The sequence below is a fragment of the Mytilus edulis genome, chromosome 5 (genome assembly GCF_963676685.1).
Source record: "Mytilus edulis chromosome 5, xbMytEdul2.2, whole genome shotgun sequence".
NCBI classification, from domain to species: domain Eukaryota; kingdom Metazoa; phylum Mollusca; class Bivalvia; order Mytilida; family Mytilidae; genus Mytilus; species Mytilus edulis.
The window spans coordinates 8097419-8115091 of NC_092348.1; the positions used below are offsets into that span (position 1 = coordinate 8097419).

General features: G+C 31.9%; 1 protein-coding gene across 1 annotated transcript in view; it reads right to left on the bottom strand.

Annotated features, from left to right (window-relative positions):
- The window catches only part of LOC139522862 (uncharacterized), a 32359-nt gene extending 16148 nt beyond the window's left edge, over positions 1 to 16211 (bottom strand). Inside the window, exon 1 of the mRNA XM_071316474.1 lies at positions 16085 to 16211. Coding sequence (XP_071172575.1) covers positions 16085 to 16142 — 58 coding nt within the window. The 5' untranslated portion in view covers positions 16143 to 16211. The remainder of the gene's footprint in view (positions 1 to 16084) is intronic.
- Between the last annotated feature and the right edge of the window lie 1462 nt (positions 16212 to 17673).

A 17673-nucleotide genomic window follows, 5' to 3' on the forward strand; every position in this document is an offset into this window, starting at 1 on the left:
GCGCTATTCCATAATAATGTAAATTATTTGGCCTAAATTGATATAATTGTTGGAAATTTTAAAATGACATAACTTTGCCCTGGTCATCTAACAGATCTTGTATTGTCCAAATTCCCGCATTTGCCCAGTTTTTATAGTAGACTCTTGAACCACCAATTTTAAAGTTTTCTACCTCCCATAAAGAATACGATAGAATTTCATCAATACATCTTGGTTTTCTAATTTCATTAAGGGTTTTCCAAGCATCAAAAACCTCTTGCCAAAATTTATTTGTTGACCTTTTAATAGGCCCAATATAACTTATTTCAATAAAATTTATTTGCTCCACAATAGAGACTAATCTCACCCACTTTGAGTTCGAATTATACAGACGTCTTACCCATGTAAGTTTTAGTCCCTGTATAAATGCTTTTAAATTTAGCATTTTTAAACCACCCTTATAATAATCTTGACATAAAAGATCTCGCTTGACCTTATCTGGTTTATTATCCCAGATAAAAGCATACATTTTATTTGTTAAATTACGTAACATATTCTCATCTGGACTAGGGATAGATAAAAACAGATGATTTAATTTAGCTATGACCAAAGTTTTTAAAATGGTAATCTTTCCAAAGGGGGTGAGATACTGTTTTGACCATTTTTTCAAAGTGTTGTCTATATTATCTAAAACTGGCCTATAATTTAAATTAATCATTCTATCTAGGTCGACTGAAAACGTAATTCCAAGCAACTTAAACATTTGGCCCATAAATATGTACTAAGGTAATTCTTTGTTATTCAATTGTAATGTCCAATCCAAGAAGATATAAGAAATAATCTTAATAGACTTTTTGTTTTCATTGTTCGTATATAGGAACAAAATAATATTTTTTTGGAATGTAATCAATCCCTTGAGGCCCGTGTAGTAATACAAAAATATCACAAAAATCACAACGGGTTCGCAAAAAAAGAATCTCGAATGGTCAACAATAATACATCGCTCAAGGTGAATAATTATCTATTTTAATAACATAAAAACTAATTTCAACAGTAAAAACAAATAAAAATAAACATTGTCCAATTTGAAACTGAAGTGTACGAGTTGTCGCACACTTCATAATTTTGATTTGAACTTGATATTCCCTCAACATTCATGCTGAAATTGATTTTTGAAATCGATGATTTTCGTCGTAGAAAATACTGCTGTTCATGTTTGACTGTTATCAGAAAATTGGACAAGCAGATAGACAGAACGTATAAAAGTAATCGTTAGTTCGCGTAAAGTCAATCAATACGTCATTGGAATGCGACTACAATACACATTATAAGGTCACACAGGTTCATGCAGTGAAACCATCTGACCCCGGACTCTTGTTATTTTTTATCCTCTTTAATGCTGCAGTTAATTCAGAAAAAATAATATTTCCCTCCAATAACTGCTTTTCATCCTCGCTAAGCTTCGGTATCTCGTCATAACAAAAGTCCCGTGTTAAATCAACCTTTTTCAAACAATATTGTTTTCTATAAAGTTTTTCATAAAACACCTTTGTCTGATTTAAGATTTCTTTTTGTTCTTCCACTATAACACCATTTTCTAAAGTAAGTTTTTGAAAAGTCTTATTTATATAATTTCTAGTCTCTAGATTTAAAAAAAATTTGGTAGGTTTTTCTCCTTCTTCAATCCACTGACTTCTTGACCTAACATATTGTCCCTGAACCTTCTTTTGTCTATACATTTTAAGTTCTGCTTTTTTCTGATCAATCTCTTCCAGATTTTCTAATGTTAGAACATTTTCTTCTAATTGTTTTAATTTTGAAATAATTTCATTTTCAATTTTTATACCCGCCTTTTTTTTATAAGAGGCATATGAAATAGTTTTACCACGTATTTCTGTGAGTAAAGTTTCGAAAAATAACTGGTCATCAACAGTAAATTCAATTTCAGAGTTGTCAATATTTTGTAAATTTTCATCTCTATATATCTTGACAGCATATTGTTCTTTTACTATACTTATGAGTTTTTTTTATCTCTTTAACATAGTCAGTATCATGAAGAAGGGAATTATTAAACTTCCAAAGGCCTCTGCCTTTTATAAATTCATTAATCTTGAAAGAAAAGACCACAGGTGAATGATCAGACCTGTAACTATTATCAATTTTAACGTCGCTAACAAAGTGAAAAATATTATCAGAAATCAGAAAAAAATCTAAACGAGATTGTTAAAAGGGTGTTTTTTTCCTCCAAGTAAATCTTTTCAAATTGGGGTATAATTCTCTAAATGGATCAACTAGATTAAAGTCTTCCATTAGCTGTAATACTTTTTCTCTAGACTTTGGGTTGTTGATATTAACATAATTATGGGTGTCAAGATTAAAACTTTGAATGAGGTTAAAATCACCACAAATAATACAAGATTGGTTATCAGATTCCTCAATAATGTCTGCCACCTTTTGATAAAAGCAAGGAGTGTCTACATTTGGCCCATAAATATTTACTAAGGTAATTCTTTGTTATTCAATTGTAATGTCCAATCCAAGAAGATATAAGAAATAATCTTAATAGACTTTTTGTTTTCATTGTTCGTATATAGGAACAAAATAATATTTTTTTGGAATGTAATCAATCCCTTGAGGCCCGTGTAGTAATAAAAAAAAATATCACAAAAATCACAACGAGTTTGCAAAAAAAGAATCTCGAATGGTCAACAATAATACATCGCTCAAGGTGAATAATTATCTATTTTAATAACATAAAAACTAATTTCAACAGTAAAAACAAATAAAAATAAACATTGTCCAATTTGAAACTGAAGTGTACGAGTTGTCGCACACTTCATAATTTTGATTTGAACTTGATATTCCCTCAACATTCATGCTGAAATTGATTTTTGAAATCGATGATTTTCGTCGTAGAAAATACTGCTGTTCATGTTTGACTGTTATCAGAAAATTGGACAAGCAGACAGACAGAACGTATAAAAGTAATCGTTAGTTCGCGTAAAGTCAATCAATACGTCATTGGAATGCGACTACAATACACATTATAAGGTCACACAGGTTCATACAACACTCGTCAACAGTAATACACAAACGTAGTACGGCAGCGATATCTGTAGGGCTGTACCTGTATAGTAAGACACCTAATTGCATGATAAAATAAATTCAATGATATGTTTCACAGAACTGGAAGCCTTTCCAGCATGTTTTCAATATAAATACCCCTATGGAGCATTAATGACAAGACGGAGAGCTTAGTCGATTCTCAAATTGAGGGGTGTGCGAATCGTCTGAAAATTTCGTATTTAAAACCTTTCCATCGTTATTTAAAGCAAAGTTTGTAATATAAATACTAATGATTACATATAAATATCCTGATGGAGAGCTTAGTCGATTCTGAAACTGAGGGGTGCGACAGGTAATGGAAAATTTCGAAAAGTTGACCTATTTGGTCAAATGAATATTTGTTTTCTATATATTGTTATTAATAAAATTACAAGTATTCATCAACAGCAGTCAGTTAAATGCCTGCGAAATATAATATAAACGTTTGATATACAATTGGATTTCTAAACGTAAGAGTAATCGTGTAAACCTGTTCCCTTTTAACCAGTGGATACTAGGCATTTACATTATTTGATAAAAACGTTGAAAGTGTGCCTTCTAGAAAACTTTCTAAAAAGGCACACTATTTATAAAGGAAACAGCAGTATGCCTGCGTTAGCATTAACATACCTTCAGCTAAAGTCAGAGAGCCAAAAGACAATAAAAGCCGACAATTTGATTTCCTATACTATGTTTTTCTTTCGTTTTTCATATAAAATGTCTAATAACATGTTTTTGTCAGTTAAATGTGTAAAAATGACAACAGTAATTAAAGGATGTCGACATAAAAAAACAACAAATAAATAAAGAGGCAGAAAAACTTTAAAGTTTTTTTTTACATTTGTTTATTCCTTGGTGTTTATAACAAAGTCTGGTTGAATTGGCATATAAAAAACAAAGACCATCAAGAAAAAGTTTTGCAGAAAAACATGGCGTTTCTTTTCAATCAATATCGCTGTCGAATACATCACACTTTTTTCGGACGCATACTGTCATCGTCACTACAATACTTATGCCACTCTTCCACCGAGGCGGTATTTTGTAAATAATACAAGTAGGATTTCTTCCCGCATCATTTTTTTAATCATTCAAGCGATCTATTTTGGATGAAACCCTTTATAAGTCATTCACCTATTATATTGAGTGAATTTAATAAAAGTACAAACCGATTGCTTATATATGTAACAAAATTTGATAGGTCGTGACGGTCTTTTTTGGCGGAATATCTAAATGGTATAGTAACATTTTTCATCATGATAATAAGCGTATTAGAAATGTTTAGTAATAGTTTGGCTGTTCAAAAAACCTGAATGGTCATTTATTTTCATTGACTGCATAAACAAATGAAATTATATGATTTATCTGTTTCTCCGATTTTTTGTTTTTGTTTAACGCAAATATTGGAAATAGGCTTTTATATACTACCCGTATTCTTAGCACAGTTTAACATTAATAAAAATGAATGATAGCATATCTTGTAAACAAAATAATTCAAAGTTTGACTTGTGGGTTATATTTAGTCATGACCAATTTACAGTTTATTAGTTCAGTCTAGCGGTCGAGCGGTCTAGCGCGGTGGACACAGTGCAGCTAGCGTTATCTCGAATCCAGGCCAGAGAGGAACAAAAAAATGTCTTCCGCAAATAAGCAGTTTAACATTGATATGTTGATATTTAGAGTTGTTATGAATATATATCAAAGTATGTCAATCTATTGAACAATGCATGTGCCTAGAATGCACCGCAACGTTAATTTCTCGTCTGACAAGACGAATGTTTGATGATACATCTTCTGTCGTCATAAGTAGTAAATATGACCATCATCCATTGCCGCTTCTACAAAAAATCGAAAAAGCGATAACTATAAAATTGAGAAAGGAAATGGTGAATATGTCAAAGCGACAACCACCCGACCATAGAGCAAACAACATTATTAGCATAAACAAATGATATTGTTGACATATGATTCTGACTGCAAGTACAGATGCGATATAAAATAGGTATTTTTTAAAATTTATCTGCTGGTTTTGTTATAATATACTCGACAAAAGTCCCAAAACTTTGAACGAAGGAATCCTTTTTATGAATTTAAATACCAAATCAGGGATATCGTCTGAAAAAGATGAATTGTACTTGTATTGGACAACTGATCCTGTTGTATTTACAAAACCTTTAGATTTGTGTGTTGTGTTGTGTAGTTTGGTGTTATGTAATGTTTGATGCATAGAACACTTAGCGTTTATTTTTCAATCATGGCAATCTTGGTTAACCTTTGAAGAGGTTTGTTGACTTAAGTGTTTGATATTTTAGATGTAAAAAGTAAAATGTTTAATTAACTATGATTAAGAGATGACTTATAATAACTTCAGAACTAGAAAAATGGGTTGGTTGAATTCCGTAAAATATATATAATGGAAAAATATTCATTGGAACACTTTTGAAATGAAAATGCTAATCAACATTTCTATGATATCATTCAAGATTGTATGTAGATCTCTTGGTTTCGTTTTGAATTTTTATCGCTGGGTTGCTGTTACATTGATGTATACACGTATCTATATCAATCCGTCTTCCGCAAGTCCGAGATATAACTTTTGGGTTTGAGAGCATAAGTCTAGGAAAAATACGTTTAACTGTATTTTTTAATTAACGTTTTAACGAAATTCTTTTAAAATTTAAACTTCTGTAATATTCAATGTCATATTCTAAACTACAACTTCTTTTTATAGTATCGGTTATTTTACGTGTATCTCATTCCAAACTTCTCAAACTAACATTCTATACACGCTGAATTTAAGAGATAGATCAAATATTAGTAGCTTATAGAACCCAGGATACTGTTTAATTGTATTTAACATTTACACCCAATTGATCGTGCTGGTCTTGTAAAAGCTGAATACATTTATACCTTATAAACCTAAACCGTAGACATAATTTTAAGCCTACATATTCATGTAAAATTTGCCGCTGTACATTAAGCGCCCATCTATCCATATGTAGGTGCCGGCATTTTGAAATGGTATTTGAAATTAATTTGAAAAGTTAATATCAACAAATATCATATGATCAAGTTGAAGTGATCAATCGAGATGGTTATATATATGGGAATCAGAAATATAAATATTGTCACTAAGGTGAGACTATATTTCACTTGGATATCTTCACGATGAGCTTCAAAGATGGTACATTTTCCAGGGGTGGATCAATGAGATTGAAAATTTTGAGCCTAGATTGACAAAGTAAGGAACGATGTTTTTAAAAGTATACCATTTATCATATATATGTAGCTCCGGTAGGTGTTGGCGGCCCCTAAACCAGCCTCTGTTTAGATCAAGGGATCGTTCCATATTTTTTATTTGTTACGTACAACAATCTAATTTGAGCAAAGTACAAGGACGAAGCCACGTCTAGTCAGAAATGGGCGTGCAAAGAGAGTATCACGCTCTCTGCACGATGGATTTTGCTATTTTAGCAATACACCAATGTTGCTCTCGAAAACAAGGACAATGTAAAACATTGAATTTAAAGTATTCCATTTTCCTACAGAACGCTGAAAACTGAATATTTGAAAGTAAAGTAAATATAAGAACCGGAACAATGGAAGAGATGTTTTACCAAAATTAAAGTAAATCCATGTTAGGGCTACTTTGCCCGAGGGAGTTGAAACCTAAGTTTCTTTGTAATTGTATATAAACAACCTATTTTAAATGATTAATTGTTGGTTGTTAGTAACAAATATTTTATGCATCTTCAGGACGATAACAAATTAACAATAAATACAACAGGTAGGCCCATGTAAAAGTCAGTTAAGGATAAAGATCGGAAAATTCAAATGCCACTTGAAAAATATTGCATATTGGATAGGGACAATAATGTCACCTTGCAACAAACTAACGAGTTACTGTGGAGGTTCTGACATGACGTGAGGAGAGCTTGGCAGTCTTTTTACACGCCTTTTTCTTACTAGACTTTCCTGCGTACTTGTACTTTGATGAATATTGATTATCTTACAAATGCACAAATAACAAATATGGAACTATCTTTCAATTTCAAAACAATCCCATGTCCTTTTATTGGCTATTATAAAACAGTGGTGGATTTAGGACCCCTAATGAAGCTACATATATGATTATTGTATATACTTTTTAAAAGCATCAGTCCAAACGTAGTCTAAGGGAGCAACCATTTAACTTCAAAAGGAGGGGGTATGTTTTTTGTCGATGTGAGAAATTTAATTCAGTTAACTGTTGCCTTTATTTTTCAACACAATAATCAAATTATTTGGTTAAAAAATTAACACTATAAGGTATGGTGAAAATCTAGGTTCAGAATTTTTTTTTCGTCCACTGCTTGAACAGAAAGTTTTTTCCATTAAATTAGAGATCAGAATATATTTTTAGGACCACCCCTTCCTATTTAAGGTTAATGGTTATTTCCCTAACTAGTCCCTAGGCCTTCAAATTCATTGATCCACTCCTGAAAAATGTATCATTATACAAGCCCCTCATGGAAGTATCCTAATCAAATTAAATGTCTTGTTGGTGACAATATTTATATTTCCGATTATCTAATAGATTACCATTTATCGCTGATATAAATAAAGGCAACAGACGTATACCGCTGTTTTCGAAATTCATAAAACATTTGAGAGAAAAATAAATCCGGGTTACAAACTAAAACTGAGAGAAACAAATCAAATATAAAGGAAAACAACGAAACAACAGATACAATAAAATGAAACACATACAGAAACGAACAATAATATAACAATGGCTATGTTCCTGACTTGGTACAGGACATTTTAAGAATATTATGGTGGGTTAATCCTGGTTTTGTGGCTAGCCAAACCTCCTGCTTTTATGACAAAATTATATATAAAATTAAAATGACAACGTAACATGACAGGATTACAATACAAATAAATGGTAGAACAAACAGGAATGATCAAAACACACAAATAATAGCTACCAAAAGGTACCAGGCTTATATTTAAATACGCCAGACGCACGTTTCGTCTACATAAGACTCATCAGTGACGCTCAGATAAAAAAAAGTTCGAAAGCCAAAACATGTTCAAAGTAGATCATTAAGGAAAATCCTTAGTATTTAGAATAATTCATACTTTTGCAAACAGTAAATTTATAAAAAAATGACTATGTAATAGATAAACATGCTAACACCGAAGTGGTGACAATCTACAAAATAAAAACGAATACGTAAAACAACCTAAATCCGCACATAAAGAACACACAACCGAACAACGTATTACATGTTAACCAAAGAAATCGACGCAAAACAGTGACGTCAAATTTAAACTAAAAATTTTATAGCGTTCAAGATTAGGTTTGTAATACTGATATTACATGTATTGATAACAATGAAAATTACAATACTTATTAATATAAAATTGTGGTAGTAATTAGATAATTAATTGTATTTTCTAGCTATATCGGTATTTCTTCTAAATCAAACTGTAAACCAAATACATCGTGTAAATTTAGTTGACCCAAACTGAAATCTTATACCGTAAATTAGGAAATTTTGGCGACGGGATATTTTGGCGGTTTTCTCTCAAAAAGCATGTGTTGTATGTTGGTGTGTGTAATTTTGTTGCTTCGTCCAATTGATATTTTTAATTTTGGGACACCATTATTTTAACGATCTCTATTGCAGTACATGTTAATCTATTAATGATCAAAGTTTCAAATTTTAATCCTTATGCCTGTGGCAGTACATGTTAATTAAATGAAGATAAAGCTAAGGATTACAAGCAGTTTTGATATTCTAATTACTAATAATGGCGTCTAATCAGCTATAGCCTAGCATATTTATGACATGTGTGAATAAAAAGTAATGTTGTGTTTTCTTAACAATTTCCGAAAATTGTCAATTAATTAAAAATTGTATAGCAATGTTGTCAAATGATATCAGGTATTCATTTGCAGATCTGGCTATGTATAAAATAGAAGTAAATATACGGAAGATATGATAACATAAAATGTTTTCCATAACAATAAACATAACGATATTGTTGCACCGGTACACGATTTTGGCGTTTCAAATTTTAGTGTTTGATTTATTTTCGTGTGTTTAATTTTGGCACTTTCATTGGAGGCACCAAATAAACCAAAATAAAACTACAACCAAAATATCCCAATTTACGGTAATAGAACTGGGTGGTTAATTATCTTTACCCTAAAACAGCAATAGAAAAGAAAAATAATAAGATATACAACTACAAACGATAAGACATTTGACAATATCCAATGTGAATAACAAATAGAACATCAAAACTAAATACATGAATTTTGGATAGAAAAATACCCTGACACGTCTTATCGCAAGTTACAGGTACCCCTCTTTTCGCCCCTTTTCTATTGTTGATATCTTAATTAAAAAGTTAAAAGCAAAATAATCGAAACTGCTCGTTAAGTTAAATACTATTAAAATTTGATTAAATATCTAAACTATCAAATAAAAAAATGATATTTGGTGAAAATTTCAAAATTTAAAAACTTTTTTAAAAATTTTGAATTTTGATATTTTAAAACTTTCATTAAAATTCCATAAATCTAAAATTTGAAAACCTTTTCAAATTTTGAATTGATAAGTGTTACACGGACCAATAATGTTGATATTTGCATATCACATTTCGCAAATAATTAAAAATAGATAATAGAGTAATAGGTAATAGCCCATTTCTAGGATTAAAAACAAAAGTACTATCAAAGCGTGTTGTGCTCTTTCTGACCGACACAGTAGGCACAAATGTGGTGGTGGTATGACGTAAGTACTACACATAAGTCCTTAAGAATGAGATTATTCATTCAACTCCACAGAGAGTCATAAAGTAAATGACCATGTCACTACCACGGATCAGATTAAGGCCTCCTCTTAACATTTGAAGGTCCCCGCTATGTATTGGTTACATAAACTTCACCAAAAAAAAAAGTAAAATATCGTCTCATCCGCCTAAAATAAGTGTTCTACCACTTATTTTGTAGTGCTTTTAATGAGTTCCTTAACTATTATTAAAGAACTTGTAGATAATTTTTGTAATGAAAGATATGAAAAAAGTGGAATTAACGTTTTTTAAAGGTTTTTGTTATGAATCACAGAATAGGGTAAAAGTCAGTTAAAAAAACGTTGAAAAATTCAACAACACTTACCGTTAAGTTGAAAACCTTTTTTCGTTAAATAATTAGGAATTTTGTAAATATACTGCCCAAATTTACCTTAAAGAACTAACTTTAAATGAATCCTAGATTAAGATATTTTAGTATTACTCCACAGTAAAAGAGGGACGAAAGATACCAAAGGGACAGTCAAACTCATAAATCTAAAACAAACTGACAACGCCATGGCTAAAAATGAAAAAGACAAACAGAAAAACAATAGTACACATGACACAACATAGAAAACTAAAGAATAAACAACACGAACCCCACCAAAAACTAGGGGTGATCTCAGGTGCTCCGGAAGGGTAAGCAGATCCTGCTCCACATGCGGCACCCGTCGTGTTGCTTATGTGATTACAAATCCGGTAAATAGTCTAATTCGGTAGGTCAAATTCATGAAAGGGAAGGGGATTGTAGTTACGACGTGAGGAACATATCCGATATCATTTGTGAAATGGTTATTCCATAACGGTCAACCAACTCGTGATGGCGTCCGTAAAATTTACGAAGGGATGATTTCAACTTCACCATTTGGAACTCTTGATTTAATAGCTTCCTTGTGAGCAGTAACCCTCTATCAAGAAAATCATGATAGGAAATGCAAGCACGGGAATATCGTATCAATTGAGAGATATATACCCCGTATGCAGGTGCTGCTGGAATGTTGCTACTTAGAAATGGAAAGTTCACAATTGGAAAGCTGAAATCATCTCTTTTGTCGTAAAGTTTTGTCTTCAACCGACCCTCATTGTCAATTTCTAGATGTAAGTCAAGATATGAAGCTGACTTAACTGTATCTGTAGTATCCTTTATCTCCAATTCGATGGGATAGATGCGTTCCACATAGTCACCAAATTTTGAATTGTTTAGTGAAAGAACGTCATCTATATAGCGGAAAGTAGAGTTAAAGGATATTGCTAACTTCTTATCTTTCTTCCTAAGAAGTTCCTGCATGAAGTCAGCCTCATAATAATAAAGAAACAAGTCAGCAAGTAGAGGGGCACAGTTTGTTCCCATTGGTATGCCGACAGTCTGTTGAAAAACACGTCCTCCGAACGTAACAAATATGTTGTCAATCAAGAAATCAAGCATCTTGATAATATCGGTTTCAGAGAATTTTTTGTTTGAATCAGAGTGATTCTTTACAAAGTAGGATTTATCCCTCCCTAAGACAAGATACTTGTATCTACGTTGGCCATTCTTTTTTATGAAGCAAAGTAATACCAACTCTTTTAATTTGTCTTTAAAAGTAACAACAACAGGAACAGTTTTTCGTTCCCTATTGTTAATTGTCCCTTTTTGGATAATGATGCTTCTTTTGCACCAACATCATCTATGTACTACTGGTAAATTATTAAATCAGGGATTTCGTTACCACAAATTACTTAAATAAAGGCAACAGTAGTATACCGCTGTTCAAAACTCATAAATCCATGGACAAAAAACAAAATCGGGGTAACAAACTAAAACCGAGGGAAACGTATTAAATATAAGAGGAGAACAACGACACAACACCGAAACGCAACACACACAGAAACTTTTACTAAAATCCTCCATAGATATCAAAATTTGTTTTTCTTTTTTTCGGTTGAAACAACTTTAAATTGACGATATTTACCATTCGAAATGAAACTCGTCGCAGATGCTTACTAAAATATACACTGATTCCGGATGTCGTGCGTTGTGTACCGTTTTTTCTCCTGTATGCTTGTTGTATGTTTTCGACATAATTCTGTACCGATCGTTATTAAAACATCAAGAATTTGAAACTACTAAAACTAATTGACATTTCTTACATTTCAAATTTAATTTTGAATTTGTTTGACGTGAAAAAGAACTTACTGGAGCTAGAAAAGCCCACTCATTTGGGAGCGCCAATTTCTAAGAAATCCAGTGTTTTGATCTTACGGTCAAAGATCAAGCTCACGTGAATATCAATGTGATAGTATGCTTCACATCGTCTTAAGGTTATACACATTCATATCATTAATATCCAAATATCTTTGGTGAGTTTACTATTAGTGTGTAATGGATCCGTAAATATACTGTAGTAGAAAATCAATTAATGTATACAACATATTTTTATCGCGAATTTTCCTGGAAAAGTTTAAGTGCTCGATTCAAAAAGCTTTGAAATTTTCCACGCCGTTTCGTACATATTTCGACCATATTGATAGGATTTTGCACAACGAACAGTACAAGAAAGTACAGCCAAAGGTACTAAATAAAGCAAACAAAAAAGAATGATTCGTAGAGTGCCAAATTTCTGAGGTCATTTTTCAAGTAAATGTCTGCAAATAGAATACAACAACGGGTTTCTCATTCGCATTATGTAGATTCAGTTGCTCTAAGGAATATCTTTTTGATAAAGTTAATTTTCATATTATAGAAGTGAATACTGATTGGGACTCCACGGCTAGAATGAGAAAAGAAACATTAAGATCCACTGGTTCGAGACTTTAGAAACTGACGTTTAAATGGAAAAAACAGTCGAGAACAGATACAGGAAATATAACAAAAAATCGTTTTTAGCATCGTCCTTAACATCTTTGCAATATTTTATGACCTTTTAATGTACAATGAGCTGCCAAATTTTCTTATCTGCACATGATATCACCTGGAAAGATGCATGGTCGATGAAGCTAGTTTATTTTTTATCGCATTGTAAATATTTTTAGCATTCTAATATTTACATACGTAATAGTATGTTTCAATTACATTGTTATTAAATTTATAATTTAATATGTAATTGTATCAATCTATGGCCGTGTTCACACCAAACGCCATGTATAGTAAACATGTTTACATTTAGTTTAATGTAATGTACACTGGTTTCACATAAAATTTGTTCACATCTATAAACCTTGTTTAATTATCTGTGCATAAGATTTGTTCACACTTGTAAACTATATGTCATTTAAATGTTCATTACGTAGAGCCGAATGCAAATTTGTCGGACAACTTTTCTAGCAGTTAGGGTACGACCATTTGACTTCAAAAAAAGGGGAGGGATTTTTTCTTTAAAAATATTCTGATTCCCAATTTGATAAAAACAAATCTGGTCAGGAGATGATAAAAAAAAATTCTGAATCCAGAATTTCCCCATACATTTCAGTGTCAAATATTGAGGGAAAAAAAAACGATCGCGCGAAAAACAAATTATGACTCAGAAAAAAATATATCTCACCCTTTTGAGGTTAAGTGGTTGCTCCCTTATGAAAGCCATTTTTACGATTGTAGCAGTTTAAAGATACTAAAGATGTCTCGGTTACGCATGAAAAACAAGTTGGCTGCAGCAGCGTGCTTTCAGACGGAGAAAAAGGATTGAGGCCTTAAGGATCACTACATTTTTATCTTTTCTGTTTCTTTCAAATGATATTTCTTCTCCAGGGAGTATTTAGAAAAAGGAGATGTTTATGGTTTTATTTTTTATTTTTAAGTGTATTTTAACGGATCTGAGATAATAGACAAACAATAAAATTACCTCACACTTTTTTTAGTAATACATTTATGAGTAAATCGTTGTTTGAGTAACGACCAGTGGCAAATATTTCCGTGTACGTGCAGTCGATTCGGGAAGACCTTTTCAAATGAATTATGTGTTCGCCAATGATGATTCTTTAAGTCTTGATAAGGTGTTAATAAAGCTACCATAAGTTTAGTCAAATATTTCTGTAAAGAACGTGACTTGATAATTGTTATAAATATCAATTTTATTCAAAAATCGTTCCTTCCTTAAATATACTTGGTGAAATTAAAATTTTAAATGCCTAGTTTTGTGTACACTTAACCTACACAAGGCCTACATCTACTATCGGCTGCACGTAGACAAAACATAATTTAAACTGCACGTAAACATTGAGTTTTATCAATTGGAACGTAATTGTGTTTAGTTTACGTGCGAGTTAGACTTACACAACACCGAGTTTAGGTCAATGTGAACACGGCCTATGTACTGATTTAATCACACTCATATAGATTGAATGTTATGTGTTGTTATTTATTGACTCTTCTAAACATAACAAATGCCTCAATAATTAAACAATAATAGAGTAAAAATTGTTCTATAACTATCTAAGAACGCTATCAATTCATAAGATCACGGTAAAACGTTCTGGTAAAAGGTAAAAAAAAAGAAATAACCTGAATAAAGAAAAATCCATTTTATGTAATAATTTCCCTCCTTCGAACAGCGGTATACTACTGTTGCTTTTATTTGAATAGTTAACTCCGAATACAACTGACTAAATGAGCTGATGAAACATTATTTAACAAATGTGTCTATATTATATAATATATTCCTTGAGTACCAATAGAATACAATAACATTTTTGATTCATGGATAAGTGGCTTCAATAATAAAATAGTTACCAGGCTTATTATTTAATACGCAAGCTGTGCGTGTCGTCTACATAAGACTCACCATTGATGCTCAAATAAAAAAAAGTTAGAAAGCTAAACAACAAGTACAAAGTTGAAGAGCATTGAGGACAAAGTTATGCCAAATACGGATAAGGTAATCTATGTCTTGGATGAGAAAATACTTAGTATTTCGAATAATTCATACTTTTGCAAAGAGTAAATTTATAAGAATTACCCTATAATTGATATTGATGTCAACACCGAAGTGCTGACTACCTGTCATAATGGAATGCTTATGGATTATATATTGCTGGTGATTTGAAAAAGAAGATACTTCACTGTAAAAAAAATTATGTCGATATTCAAAACGACTCGTCTCATTATTAGAACAACTAATTGGTCATTATAACATGTTCTTTGATTCAGTATGTACTAGTTTATTATTCAAAAGGCTAATTTTAGAAGGTTCTACCATACGCCTTGAAATATCGTTGCTAGTCACACATATACTCAATTGGCATGTCTACGATGTTTTAGAATTTTGACAACAAATATCTGCTTGATATCAAAACATTTGAAAATGTCCAAACATTTAGGAGCTGATAAAAACAAAAAGGAAAAACATAGGATCGAAGCCTGACATAGCTTACAACTTGTATTTAACATTTTAAACCTTTCGACATGCATAGTCTTTCTACTTTCTTATCATGTTATGTGATTGATGTGCCTTTCAAATGTAAATAATTTGGCTATAAAATGTCAGTAGAACAAATTTTCATTGTGTCTACAAAATGTTAGGAATATCAATCATTGAAATGGTAACATTAGCTCTTATGTGAAATTTTCTGGCGTCAGACACGTGAAGCAATGAATGTGTTTGTAGATATGCTTTTGTGTTCTGTTAAAGTGTTCCTTTTAAAATTGTTAAACGATGATGACTGCTGTACCCATATTTTGACTATTTTATTTATTATGTTTGTTTAGTTCACGCATCATTGTAAATATAACATAATTTGATGAGACTGTCAAGACAGTGAAAGGTGTAGCGCTATAAAACCAGGTTGAATTTACCATTTTCTACATTTGAAAATGCCTGTACCAAGTCAGGAATATGACAGTTCTTGTCCATTCTTTTTTGGAGTGTTTTTATCATTTGACTTTGCCATGTGAATACAGACTTTCCGATTTTATTTTCCTCTGAGTTCAGTATTTTTGTGATTTTACTTCTTATACTTAAAATACCTTTCTGCTGGTATTCCTTATTGCCAAAACACACATCCATATTGTCGATTCTTTTTAACAGTCTCACCACCAACAATTCTATTAGTTTCATGATGCATATTTGTCTATTTCATTACAGAAAAAGGCTTGATATCGGTTACAAATAAAATAACAAAAATACCGCAACAATATTTTTTTTTTTAAATTACTCAAAAGCATATAGAAAATTGTTTTACTTACGTAAACTATTCTTACACATTAATATCATTCCACTTAAAATCAATTTGTAGACTAACATATTTTCCAACACCGGTCCTAAAGATTTACTATTATAACTTGCACTTCCTGATTATGCTTCAGTGAGCACAACTAATTATAAATTCCAACGGTTCGATAGTATAGTGGGAAATTATTGTAATAACGGTACTAGTGAATACTATTAATACGGGTACTTCTTATGTACACGTATATACATACATGTATCACGTGATACTGATATTTAGCAAGAATATTTTCCCTTGTTGGTCACTTCTAGCCAAGCATCAGACTGGACAACAGTGGAATATGACGGACCCCGGTTTAGATAATTCCGTAAAGCAAGTAATTGTCCAAGAAGTACAAAATGCAGTATCTGCTTCACAACAAGATACCCTTAACCAAATCACAGCTTTGATAGATAACAGACTATCCACATTCCAGGGAAATATCCAGCAGTCTCAGCGAGATATCAGTCAATCCCAGATGTCCAAGATTGAAGAGACTTTGTCGGAGAACTATACTTTCCAACGGAAGGGGAACGAAAACCAGTACAAACATGAGGTTAAAGTCCTGACGAAATTAACGGAAGCAAAAGCACAGTTAGACGGACCAGATTTATCCGTAGATTCTATTCATCAAGCTAGAGACAAGATTGTTGAAAGTATGACAATTGTAAGAGACAGACAGAAACTCATTAAACTCGCTGATTCATCCGAATTGGGTTGGAGAGTCGTGAAGGAGTACACAACTAACCCAATTGCCGACGACTCCGAAGATGAAAAGAAGATGATAAGAGCGCAAAATAGAGCTGAACGTAGGAACAAGTCAGATAAGATAAAGAAGTCAACGAAGACGGTCAGGAAAGTGCCCTATTCCACCAAAGAGAGAGATCCAACCCCTACTTGGAGAACAGGGAGATGTTTCAATTGTGGCAACAGGGGCCATTGGGCAAATGATTGTCCTGAAAAGAAAGATAAGATAAGTATATTTACAAATTTTGAATGTACTAATTTGTATAATAATATGAACAAATGTTATATTGGTCAAGCTGAAAATTCATTCAGTTCAAATGTAAACAAAGCAGAAGATAAACATACGATAGAAATTACTCAATCGAAACCAAGTGTTATTGGTGGTCACTTTTTACTAGAAGTTGATATACCTGTCTCACCTGTAGGTAAATTGAGGTCAACATTACATGAATGAAAAGCTATTACTACTAGTACACATATTATTGATGTTATTGAAAACGGGTATAAGTTACCGTTAAAAACGGAACCAGAGGTTAAACATTTGAAAAATAACAGATCATCTTTAAACAATGCAGAATTTGTTGTTGAAGAGATTTACAAACTTCTTAAAAAAAAGGTGCATTTCTGAAGTTTATTCTAAACCAACTGTAGTAAATCCACTTACAGTGGCAAATAATAAAAACAAACCAAGATTAGTACTAGATTGTAGGCATTTGAATCCACATCTGTTTAAATTTAGGTACAAATACGAGGATACTGAGATAGCAAGATATCTCTTTCAAAAAGGAGATTATTTATTTAGTTTCGATATTCGATCGG